This window comes from Arctopsyche grandis, chromosome 7 (assembly GCF_051622035.1).
Source record: "Arctopsyche grandis isolate Sample6627 chromosome 7, ASM5162203v2, whole genome shotgun sequence".
Classification (NCBI taxonomy): Eukaryota; Metazoa; Arthropoda; class Insecta; order Trichoptera; family Hydropsychidae; genus Arctopsyche; species Arctopsyche grandis.
In genome coordinates this window covers 23460161-23473737 of record NC_135361.1, presented here as the reverse complement: position 1 = coordinate 23473737, position 13577 = coordinate 23460161, and the positions used below count along the sequence as shown (strand labels likewise).

Genomic DNA, 13577 nt, shown 5'->3' with positions numbered 1-13577 from the left:
ATATGTACTACGAGCCGAACTATGTAAGTAAGTATTTTATGATTATTATTTCTTTTTTTTTTTTTTTGGTATTTTTACTTCGGGACGGAAAAAAAAACTAGGCAAACTTTCATCGTTAGGGCAATAATTCAAACGCCACGTTCGACGAGAACGTTTATAAGAATCACGATTTTAATTAAAATGAAACCGTTTTCGTTTCTGGGGGAGGGGTGGGAGGTGAGAGCTGGCGGGGTGCGAGGGGGAGACTTGGAAGTTTTCTCGGAAGGGTCGTCAGTGGTGTGAGGCGCCCCGGGGCTCTCGCCTTAAATGGCAATTGTGTGTTTTCCAAACTATTAACATTTTCGCTGGTGTGTTTTTTCCCTCGCCTGCCCCCCTCCCCGGGCGTGAGTTATTGCCGGATCAGCATCCCCTCTAATGAAAATGGAGAAAACGGAAAAGAAATATTGAAAGTGATTTTCCGAGGGGCGAACGGTTCATTAGGCCGCGCCGACGTGATACCGCGCGCCCCGCTTTTATTGCCGACCGACGCACAAATTATTTTATAAACGCTGCAAAATCACACGATACAACCTTTTATATACACAGCGACACGTCACGCATACAGGATGATCTGAAAATGTGTTTTTCGTATAAAGTTTACCTTGCGATAGCCTGGTTTTCGGAGCTCGTGCGATTGTTTGTGACCTCAATGAAATCAAGGCCTTTTCGACTTTTCATGTATCATTAACGTCTTTCACCGTGTATGGTTAAAAAAAATCATCATTTAATATTTGAACATAGAATTTTATACGTTGAAGTTTAAAATTTTAAATATTTTTTACCAAATTTGAACGTCGGCTCATGTAATTATCAAGTGTCGTTATTCTTGCTCTTTTAACGATATTTATATGTAAGTATAATATTATTGCTGTATAGTTCTGATATACATATTTTAGTGAATTATAGTGGTATACAGCTTTGGAAAAACGTATTAGGCCACTAGTAATTATAAAAAGCAAAAATAAGTTTTTTAAAAACATACCTCTTCTATAATTTGTATATAAAATTATTATTTTGAATAAAAACACCAATAATTTTTTTTTCTACCGCCATCTATGTTTAAAACTAATAAACAAACGTCAACGGTAAACGTCACCGAGTATTTCACCGGGCAGATTTGAAAAGCTTCTTAAACGATATTTTATCTCTATCGTAATGGCGGAGGATCCATTTACTTATATTGATGACCAAAATGAGCAATATGACAAAGTATGAAAACGATCGGATAAGAGGCAAACTTTTCCCTGAATTATAATCGTAAGTGAAACGTAAAGGAGGTATGTAAAAAATGGTTTTGAACGAAAATACGATATTTTAAATAGAGACTACCTCCATCGCGAATCTTACTAGGAATTTCTCTATTGTTCAATCATATTTTCTCTTTATTGGATTACTTATTATTATAAAAAAATACGAAATTGTTCTTTTTACGGAAATCAGTGTTTCGAAAAAAGTGGTTTCGCCACGTTGTTTTTATCGTTTCCGTTTCTCTATTTATTTTATTAAAAATTAGAAATAGATTGAAGGGAACATGGCTCAGATTCGGTTCAGGATAGGTAAAAATTTCGAAACCATTTAAATTCACGCGATGTGTAGTCCAAATGACATTAAAAAGATACATTGAGATGGGTTTTATAGAAATCGATCAAAAACGGGAAAAAAAAGGAAAATAATCTCATTTTAACGACAATGTCTTAAAAAATTTCAAAAACGGACCTTCTAAGCTAGCTAGAGAAGTTACATAAAATAGAATGAATATGAAAATTTTTTTCCCAAACCGTAATAAAATGTTTGACCGAAGCTGGATTATGGGGTTGCGAGGTCAAAAAGAAGCCACTGCTCTTTGAGATACACATGTTGTGTGTGATCAAAGTGTGTGATTTTTTTAATTTGCTTCAATATGATACGACGAAGAATGTTGAAGTGGAATTTGAGTAAGCTGGAGTATTTATTTTCAATTATCAAGAAATTAATTAAAATTTCTAGAAAAAAATCTTATTAAGGCATGGAAGTATAAAAAGTTAATGCTATGTGGATAATTAAAATGAATATACTGTTAGATTCTACTAAAATCTTTGTCTGGCATAAACGTTAATTTTTATAATTTAATGCAATTTAGACGGAAATTAGATATACATTTTTAATTTTTATATTAAGCGATTAGAATATCAATTAAAAACAGGCATATAAAATTTTCAAATAAAATTATAGAACCTATAGGTACATTATTGTGAGGAACGTTATCAAATTATCACCTTTTCTAATATTCACTTATTCCATTCACTTATAAAGGTAATTGAAGCCAATTTTTATAATTATTAAGCATAATGTCTGTTAAAATTTTCTATAATCGTTATATGTACAATATATGTACATACGAAGAAATACACCATTTAAGTCTTTTCATTTTCGTATTTAAATGACATCATACAAATTATTTCAACCACATTAAGGGCCGATCAATGACCAGTTCATAACTGACACGACAGCGAAATGCCAAACGTCGATTAATTCACGACGGTCTATACCAAATTAATATCATTCACTCGGTATTAAAATTCAAAGGTTAATTGATCTGTCAGTCAAATTTGAGCTCGCCGCTCTCAGCGTACGCACGGTTGGCAAATTTGCAAGGCGGGTGGAAAGGGGGAGGCACTTTTATTTCGGTCGACCCTGTAGGTTTATATAAGCAAGCGGCGTAATGGGATTTGAACACGGCATTAAATTACCGACTCGATAATCGACGCATTGAAAGCTCTCGAGAGCTTTAAATAAGCTCGCCGGAAAATTGTATCAAATTACGATGATACTGGATACAATATAAATTAAATTATCTTTAAACAGCATTTCGGTAGCTTTTATAGACTCTCGCGGTGAAATTCGAAATGTTATCCGATCAAATGAGTGTTCTACAATTTTTATTTCCTTAATTAAATTTTGATGTGTTGGTTATTACATATATTTTTATTTTCATTTTTTTATTTATGTACATAGATATATACCAGGAAGGCCTTACAGATAAACCTCATTGCGCCTTCCTAGCCAAACATCGTAGCGTTATTTTATTACATAAATTACTGAATTTCTAGATGCTTAAAAGAATACGAAATTGACTATTAATTAATTAATGAATAGAGATATCCATGGATTTAGACTTGTACATACATAATTTTTTACATATTGTATATAAATCGAATTCAGATATTGGTTAATATTTATTTGCTATGTAGACTTTTTAGTACGTCTGGTTATTATGCATACATATGTTTGGGATAGTTATTTTATAATTGGACGTATGTATGTACCTACATAGTTAGTTTTGCTTCGAAATTCCAAACTGTGTGGTAAATATTTTGACAACCGCAAATTGATGTATATATTTAATTGATACAAACATTCAAAATTTGGTTATGGTGTTTAGTGTTAATAAATTCGTTTTTAATTAAACATATGTATGTACATACATACTATGTCTGTATGTTTATTCGTTATGGTTTCAATTCATAATAAAGTATATATAAACATACCTATAGTATAATATACATATACATAAACATATGTACATGCATATCTCTATTAAAATATATTTTTAATTAAAAATAGTATAAGGCTATATTATAATCAAATTCGCAGTGCTATTTTTTGAATAAGTAATAAGTTGCAATATCATTATTTCAAAAGTAATTAGCTTCTAATATTAAAAGCCGATAAATATATAAATATAAGCCGATATAAAACAGTATATGGAGATTGTGTTTAAATAAGCAACAATTTATTTTACTGGATGATGTTGATCATAATAAAAAAATCGAACATATACATACATATGTATGTAAGTCGATTAAATACATATGGAATAAATTTGAGTGCTTTCAATCGAGCGAAATTTTAATTTTAGGTTGATGTAGTTACACTTTTTAGGCTTACACATTATAGATACTTAAAATTATACTAATAAACTGTTCAGAAATCTGATAGTTTCGTCAGTACATAACTACATATCTATGTAAAGCCATAATATTATAATTAGCGAATCAATATTTGTATATAAATTATATGGAGCGTTACATAAGCACAATTTGAACCATGAAATATACAGGTATAGTCAGTTGGCGTTACTCAAAACCCTTTGAATGATCAAAGTTTTAATCAAAATAAACAGTTCGAATATTAGTTTGGACGTAAAGGCTCGATCATCTCTGTAAATATGTACATATTTGTATTCAATCATATGTACATAATTGATAGTACTATATATGTATGTTAGTTTGGTGAGTAATCTTTCGTTGCATGTTAATTTTGTAGAATTCAATCATATTATCATATATATAAAGACGGTAATCTGTGTGTGTGTGTGTGTGTATGTGTCCTAACGCTCGCCGAACATAATGAACGAATCGATAAAAATCGATAAATTCATTTTTCGACGAGACGATTTTGTCGTGACTCGAACCGATCACCCCTCACTCAAATACCCTCTTATAGGTGTATACAAGGTTGGGAGTTAACCAATTACGCCACGATCCAATTTGAAATTCTCCTTTTTTTTTAAACATTAATTGAAAATTTTCGCTGTCGCATATAAAAATACGTAATAAAATTATTTTATTTAGCGAGGTTTTGAACCATTTTTTTTATATATTTATTTTTAATTAAATTGAAATTTAAATTATTTATATTTATATTTTAACGATATTCGAGAAAAAAATTGATTTCATTCACCGCGGGCGCCGGGAATCGAACCTCGGACCCTCCGATTCCAAACGCGATGTGCTCACGAGCCCGCGCCGCATGCCATATCCTCGCCCAGGATACGGGTTGTAAATACACATCATATGAATATGCACTTAATTTGTGTTGTGTAATAATAATATTCAATGTTACGAGGTCAATGATCGTTTGTGTATAATTGGAAAATTTTAAGTTTTGTTAACTTTAATTAGCATTTTGTTAACGTTAACTTTAAGAATTGAAAATTATTACAAATAAAGAATTGAAAACTATCTATGAGAGTCCGGTTCCGGTTCCGGATTTTTTTTTAAGTTTATACGAGTATATAATAATTTTATATACCCATGCGATGATGTTTCATCGGGCTATTCACTATAATATTATATTAGTGGTTTTTATCTAAAATCGCATTTGATATTAATCTCTCTACAAGCCCCGGTCTAATTAATTAAACGCATTTTGCGGATATAATCTCATTCAATATGCGTACCGACCCGAAAGTAAACTCTTCAACTAGATGGTATAGAATTTCTTCAGAAAGCATCCCCGAAAGCTTAAAAGTTCCCAGTCCTTTCGATAAGGATTATCTAAGATTAAGTTTCAATAGAAACCCTCCGACGATCTTCAATTTTGATCTGTTTTACATAGACGCGTTGATCTCGCACAAGTTTGATGAAGTTTTGCAAAGGGGATTTTGTTGTTCGACACGTGTTCCAAATTCTAAACGCTTCAGATCCACCTACATACTTATGTACATACATAAAAGTATGTATTGTTGTTCTCATACATCTCAAACGTCTAGTTTGAGATGTACATACGTGTACCCATGTAAAATTTAGTTACATAAGATACATATGTATAGTATAACGGTTGATTAATAAGTTTTCCCATTAGGTTTATTGAGAAATTTTAGCATGTTTGTAAGTAATATTAATTTTTTTGGCTTAATTTGTTTATGTGAATGAGATTTCTTTCATTTAAGACACTCTCTTCTTATAAAAATCTTTGTAAATGTATTAAAAAAATAAATTCTACGCCTCTTATTGAAGCGTTCTGAATATCTAATATATTCCATGAACAAAAATTTTGAAAAAGGTGTAGCTATAACTCATCCGTCAGAAGATTTTCCTTAGATTTGTGTACGAAAGCAATCTAATGTATATAAAAAAGGCTATCCATTCAACGCACACCTTAATAACGCATTTTCAAGACCCGGTCACTATCCGAACCTATTGAAAGAGCCTAATATCCATTCCCCTAGAATTTATCCTAGTCCTGGCCCCGTTATAAACGAGCGTGTGTGCACTCGATCTTGATTCGTGTACATAAATTTAAATATATAGAGCACAGATAGGAATAGAGAGAGAGCGAAAGAGGTCCAGTGTGTCCGGCCACGTTGCGCAAAGCTCACCATCGTTTTCCATAAATAACACCGGCGACAAATGGAAGGTATGAGAAGGCTTTCACGGGAATGTGCTCACCATAAATATCCCGGATCGTACACCCTCATCCGTGATGGCAGTAAAATTGCCAAAGGCTCCATTACCCTTCAATTTACTTCATTCTCTTTCACTTAAAAGGGGACCGGTTAGAGGTGGAGAGTTCTGTCTAATGAATTGAGCGAGTAAAAACTCTCATATGCTTGTGTTTTGCTTTATTTTATTTTATAAACGGCTGTGTATCGTTTGTAAATTAAGTGCAATGTTCGACTTTCGATAGGGCACTCGCCCTCGATGGTCCTCCTGTTTGAAAGGGTTAATTCGACAAACGGGGTAAATTCTAATTGAAAATGTCGGAAAATATATGTAAAAGGAGAGTTTTGTTAGAAGTAAATTTAGATGTCGGTATATTTGGATTATCTCTCTTGGTTTAATTAGAGTGCTTTATTTTAAAGTAAATTTATTTTATAGTATATTACATACATATATATATATATATATATATATATATATATATATATATATATATATATATATATATATATATATATTTATTTTTTACATATGTGCCATTACAGGAATAGCCCCAGGGCATTACATATAGTTAGATTCGTAAAGGGATTATTTCGCATATTGCGATCCCATACACGACAATCGTTTCCACGAAAATCGCGAATGCTGAATATCTACCACTCGTGTTCTCGTGAGTATGATAGTTCGATTGATGGAATTTTTGAGTGTCAGATGTAATATGATCGAAATTTTTATGACGACTGTGAGATCGCTTTGTGCGGAATAGTCACCGAACACATAAGTACGTACTAAAAAATTCAAACATAACGATACATATAATACAATAGAGATATCAATCGAAAACTAACAAATTTTTATTAAACAGCAAATTTGTGAAAAATGCACTATGTAGGTAGCATTTATAAGATTAAAAAATTCGAGATACCAATATATCGAATTTGCGAGAAACTGAAAGGGTTCTAAAAAGAAACTGAAACTCTATTCTAAAATCGGGCAATTCTAACAAGAGTGTTTATAATAACCACAAAACAAGAAAACAAAACCATCTAACAAGAGGTCAATCTGTGTTTCTAATAACCACAAAATCTCACCCGCAGAATATTTGGCCGGGACATGAACCCATGACCTCTCTACTCGTATGCAGTAGTTCTACTAGTGAACTACGCTGTGGCTATTTGTATATGCATATGATTAATGTATTTCAAAATTCGTTTGGAGATTTTTATATATTTATCTATCAGTCACCGGGCTTCATTAAAAATGTAATATTTAGGGCCAAAAAGAGGCGGGGGGGGGGGGGATTTCGGGTAAATTTACAGGGCCCAGACTACTCTAGGGGCCCTGTGTCGGGACATTCGACTGACCGGTATTGATATTTTATATTGTTTTCCATAAAAATACATATAGTTATTTCTTTAATGCTTAATTTTCGATGCACCCATTCTTTATGTTCATGTGAAATCGTCCGTGTTACATCATACATATATGTATACTCTCTTTGTCAATTATTTACAATATATGACAACCAATATATGTATGTATATGTAGGTATTTTTTTAATATTTTTCGCATATTAAAAATATATCTACAAGATCTTTTTTTTAGTTTAGGGCTTAGAATTTTTTTCCAGGGCCCAGGATTACTCTCGGTGGCTCTGGTTATATTAAAAATGTATTGAGTAACTTTATTTATATATTTTTTTCACATTGTGTTTTCATTGAAACTATCGAAATGTTCATAAATTTTATCAGTAAATCAGTCAAAGTTGATCATTATATTACTTTACGATCGTTATATTGTTAAAATTAATCATTAACATTATGTATGTATGTATGTAAGTAATTTTTTTAAATAGAAATATGTCAATTCTTATATCTTATAATACATTGTAGTTATTTTATCGTTACACTCACTTATAAACCACCGAAATCTAAAGTTATGTTTTTTATGGAAAAAATGAAAACTGTTGTATCAATTTTTTCGCACTTTTTTACAGATTTTACTGTCAGAATTCTAGCAGAGAATAAAGATTTCAGAGATTTTCATGTATATACATACATATGTACATATTCATATATGTAAATATGAAAGTGGTGGAAGTCCAATTTTCAGTTCCAAAAACATCAATTCACTTGGACTTAATTAAAAAATTGTTATCATTACTTTTGTGGACTTACGCCATTTACAAAATAATATAACAGCATTATATACATACATATTGTTACGTACGCCGTGGATTGAGCGAATTGTACTTAGACCAACGGATATCTGTTATCGGATTAACTAAATGCATGCACTTACTTCCAAAGATTATATCTGGACTCTAAGTGCATTTAGGCTAAACAATGACCGATATTAGTTATTTCTCAGAATCGGTACGGGGAGACCCAATATCGGGGAAATACATATCCGAAAACGTGACTATACAACAGGTAAACAGATTAGGCGTCCTGAGAGATCTACCCTTTATAAGGCGGTACGTAGGCGATATAATTCATTTCTGGACTTAGCAGTGACACTGCGTGTATCTCCTGAATCATCAATAAATGCTGTGAAACGACTGTTGGCCTTTTTACTTGGATCCTACACCCACCCCTACGCAACAATATGTATATAAAGACGTCTCTATTCAACTTTTGAAATCTTAATCAATTGATTAAAATTCGATGCAGAAGTAATTCAGACATCATATACATACTTATAGTGATCTTTAAATACTCGTATTCCTCACATTTGGTTTATATCGTTGATTATTTAATATTTAAACGGTAATATATGTACATAATACATACTTCATTGTTTGAATAGATGGATGAACGTGCCAGCACTTAGAGAGGGCTTAACCTTTTGAGTAGTGAGTTAATTTTTACATGAGAAACGTCTCAGGAGTGAGTTTTTTTTTTTCAATTAGAAGATTTTAATTATATTTAATGTATGACATATAATCAACTTTAAATTAAATTTTAAAAATTCAGTTGTTCTCAACCTTTTTTAAGAAGTTCTGTGGTCCTCAACTTTTTTTATTGACATATCGAAAAACTTATTCTGGATTTATTTATAATATATTATACCAACTAGATTACAATTAATTTTAATTCTTATTATAATGAGATTGTAATAAAAAATAAAAGTTCAGTGGTTTTCAACTTTTTTAGACGGTTTTGTGGTTCTCAACTTTTTATTTTTATCTTATAATGAATTTATTTAATATATATTTCATAAAATACAACATTTCTTCTGATTGGATTACAGAAAAAGAAATCAGTGGTTTTCAACTTTTTTTTTATTTTTATCTTGAAAAACTTATCTACATAGAATTTATTTATGATATATTTTATAAACTAAAACATAATTTTATTGTAATAGTTAGATTACAATCAAAGGTAAACATTTAGTGATTCTCAACTTTTTTTTTTATCTGAAAAACAGATTTTTATAAAAAGATATTTTACAAACTATAACTCAATTCTTACGGTTGATCATAGCAAAAAATTATATAGGTACAAAAAATAAAATAATATAGGTACATATGTAGCTTATTTATAATATCTTAGGAACAAAAAAATTTTCCAATAATTCTTGGTCTACTCAGTAGAATCTACTGCCACTGATTATCCGTGTTATAATATAGATATGTACATAGGTGGGGTTTGGTGACTATTCAATCACGGAGTCTTGAACGGGAACGAATCTGCAAATTTTTTATAACTTTAGTATTGAAAAGTTTGAAAATATGTAAGATAAGTTGATATAAAACTTTTGATTGGATCCAATAATGGCCGGATTTTCCATAGTCTGTCGTTATTACGAACGGTGTTGTCTGTGAAATGAAGCGCTCGTAATAAAAGAAAAAATCGATCCTGTGAAAACAGAACACGGAAGAACGGAGTCGCAATGATTGGATTTGTGGACCAATAGTCCTTCATGGAATTTTTTCCAACTAGACTAGTCAACATAATTGTACCCAAAAATACATACATCTCCGAAACATTTGTATCAACCCATTTTTTTAGCTTCGACTTTTCACTTAGATTTCTACTGATTTGAGCGGCGTATCTATTTGTTTCTTTGACTATTGTGTTCATTGCATTGGCATTGAAATACAGTTGGAAAAAATCAAGTTCTGTCTGCATGCGATATCCTGGCTGAATTCCGGATAATGCATTATCGAATGGGTGTATTTGAGGAGTAAAGTCGCCATCTTCCCATTTTCTCTCGTCATTCCGACTGCGTTTGGGTGGTTGTGGTTGTTCGTCATCATCAGTATCTTCTTCGTCTGAAGAATTATTCAATTGGAGAATTAAGTCATCCAAGTTATCCACCATATCCTCATCTTCACTGTCAAAAAAAAAATTGTCTATTTCTTGATCATTTGATCTTTGAGACATTTTGAATTTAAAACGAGCAGATCACAATTTTTATTTACCCTTGATCACAAAAAATATTATAATGCACTTCACAAAAAAAGTTTTTATGTACCGAGTCGACAAGACGCGAATGCGTTCGATAACGCTAATTGGATAACGCATCCAATATAAAACCGAGATCCGATTCTAGTGTATGTTCGGAATCAACTGACTCGAAAAATCTTGTCGAACACTCTTATTTTGTGGGAAGTTGTAAAATTGACATATTTCGCTCGATTATATGATTGATTTGTGGCCCGATGGCGACCCTTTGGACAAAGTTTCCCTTGCATTCCGGACAATTCTCTCGAAAATAAATAAAATTCTAATTTCACGCTAAATTATTTTTATTAGGGTCAAATGAAATAATGTTAGTCAGAGATGTCGATGTTATTCGTTCGGAACATATTTTATAGTGTTTACATGTGGAAAATATTACTTTAGAACAAAAAGTTGTCGTCATGTTCAGTCATCAAAATTTAACTGGCTTTCACGCCTCGTTAAATTTGGTTTCTTTATTCGAATACAAAAATATATATTCACAAGAGTGAAAGAGAAACCTCAGCAACACTTGAAAAAAAACGAGATGCAAATATGTCGAACAATGAGAGAGGTAGAGTATTTTGAGTGATTGAACGTGTCAAATCGTACAAGTACGGCCGTACTCTGGCGGGGCCATTTTTTTTGCCACGTACCCGTACGGCCGTACTCCTCAAAGGGTTAATGCGCGTTTTACGTTGCCTTTTATCGGCGCCCACTTCGAAGAAAACCCCATTACACTAAAAAATACATAAACTAAGAAATTTTCGATGGCTCCACCTCACCTTTAAGGTCTCCACTATTCGCTTTGTTTATATTTTCATGTAGAAAACGGGGGTTTATACGTCCCGTTTTATGGGCTTCGGAGCCCTCCCGGGCACCATTCGGCCAGAATTTTCCATCCGCTCGCTTTTCACAATACATAACTCGCCACCATTACGCGTCAAATCAACGCTCGCATTTTCCGCGGCCGAAAAAAAAATGATAACAAAAATAAAACACCGAAAAAAAAACAGCGAGAAAATCGTTTTGTTTCGTCCATTCGTCCGATAACGCGAAAAATTTAATAACTGCCGCTTACTTTTCGGCGGACGATGAAAAAGAGCGGGCAAACGTTATTTTTTCTTTCATTTTTTTTTCAGTTCACTACGAGCGTCCGCTTCAAATATTTACCTTTTTAATGAAAACCTTTTCTCCCCCTTTTTTGCGCCGGGACGAATTTTCCCCGTCGATAATATGTCGGGACTCTTCTTTATTACGTTCCCGTCATCCGATTCTTCTTGTAGACTTATTATTCTCCCTTTTACCTATTTTTCCTCCTTCTGCAAAGTCAATAGCGTAAAGAGAGAAAAAAAGCAAAGAGGAAAAGTATAAAGCCTTACACTAAATTAGCCAGTGTGTTGGCTTTTGACGCATTGTATTCAAACGGACAAATTTCGCACTATTTTTATTATTTTCGTGAAAGTCCTCGCAAAAGTCGTATTTAGCCTCGCGTTACACAAAAGCTTTATTTCACAAAAGGACGCCCACGATATCAATAACATGGTCACGTTTTTTCAGCGTTAAAATCCACTTGGAAAAAATCCAAAAAAATAACTTTATTACCTAATAAATAATACACAACGTTTAACTCTATGCGCGAACGCTGTAACTTTGGTTAAAAAAAGGGAAACAAAAACACAATAATATGAATCTCGGTATATATCATATTGTATGTATATGTGTCATGAGAAACATTAAAGTGCACGCATCAGGGAAATTTTCTTTATTCTTTTTTGTTTTCCACCAGGGATTTTTCACAAATAAACACTTTAAATAACACTGGGCAACAAAAAATCACGTTTTTTACTTACCACGGTGGAAACTAATCCATCTTTACGAATTTTTACTCATTAAATCAAAATATGAATATATATTCTGTCGACTTACTCTCGTTTTAGAGATATGAGCGTTTAAAAGTATGTGCAATTTTTACAGATTAACAGGCTTTTGCAGTTTTTAATTCAAAATTAAATAGTGCTGTGCTAAAATTAAGTATTGGAATCAATAGTAAATGTTTTTTCTTTATATTTATATAAAATAATTATAATTAATTATCTAGCGAATTTTAAAAGTCAAAAATATTTTTTTTCCGTAATACTATGAAACTTTACCACGTTTATAAGGGTTGGTTATAAAGCTTGATATTTTTTTTATTTTATTTCAACATACTTTATCGAAAATTTTAAATGATTTTAAATTGAAATATGAAATGTTCAAGGCTCATCGCTCATAATTCGTAAGTGAGCGTGGAGTGACGGAATATATTGAAACAAAATTTTATGTATATTATATAAAGTACATATATCCATTGACGATTTAAATGAGCTTATAATTCAAGTTGAATAATAGTGTGCCGCGTTTTTGAACTGTAATGAATTATAACGAAAAATTGCACGCGATTTAAATCGCACAGGCGTGTACACGTCAAAATAAGGAGATTTTCGTTGTATATGAGGGGATTTTATTACCATAATTTTAGCGGAGAGAAAAGCCTTGTCTCAGGTCGTATATAACGCCGAATTTTACGACTCATAACCGTCTTTTAGACGCTAAAGCACTCGTTGCCTGAAAATGAGCTTTTGCACAGACACTGCACACTGCCGGCGACAATCTAAATAATAAAGGAGAAAGTGATTCCAGTCACTCCTCGCAGCCTCACTATACACCACCGCCACTTGGATTTATCCACTTACATGCTCTTAACGGATAATTAAATTTTGTATGACTAGTACTTTCAGTACATGCATACATAGTTGTAAATAATAGTACTGTGGTAGTATAAGCTTAGTATTTATGATGTGAAGTATATAGAGATAAGTTGGATATGTACATTGTTTTAACATTCAAT

General features: G+C 32.1%; 1 protein-coding gene across 1 annotated transcript in view; it reads right to left on the bottom strand.

Moving 5' to 3' along the window:
- The window catches only part of LOC143914111 (uncharacterized), a 60775-nt gene extending 50145 nt beyond the window's left edge, over window positions 1-10630 (bottom strand). The window contains exon 1 of the mRNA XM_077434202.1: window positions 10270-10630. Within this exon, the coding sequence (XP_077290328.1) occupies window positions 10270-10630 (361 nt within the window). The remainder of the gene's footprint in view (window positions 1-10269) is intronic.
- Between the last annotated feature and the right edge of the window lie 2947 nt (window positions 10631-13577).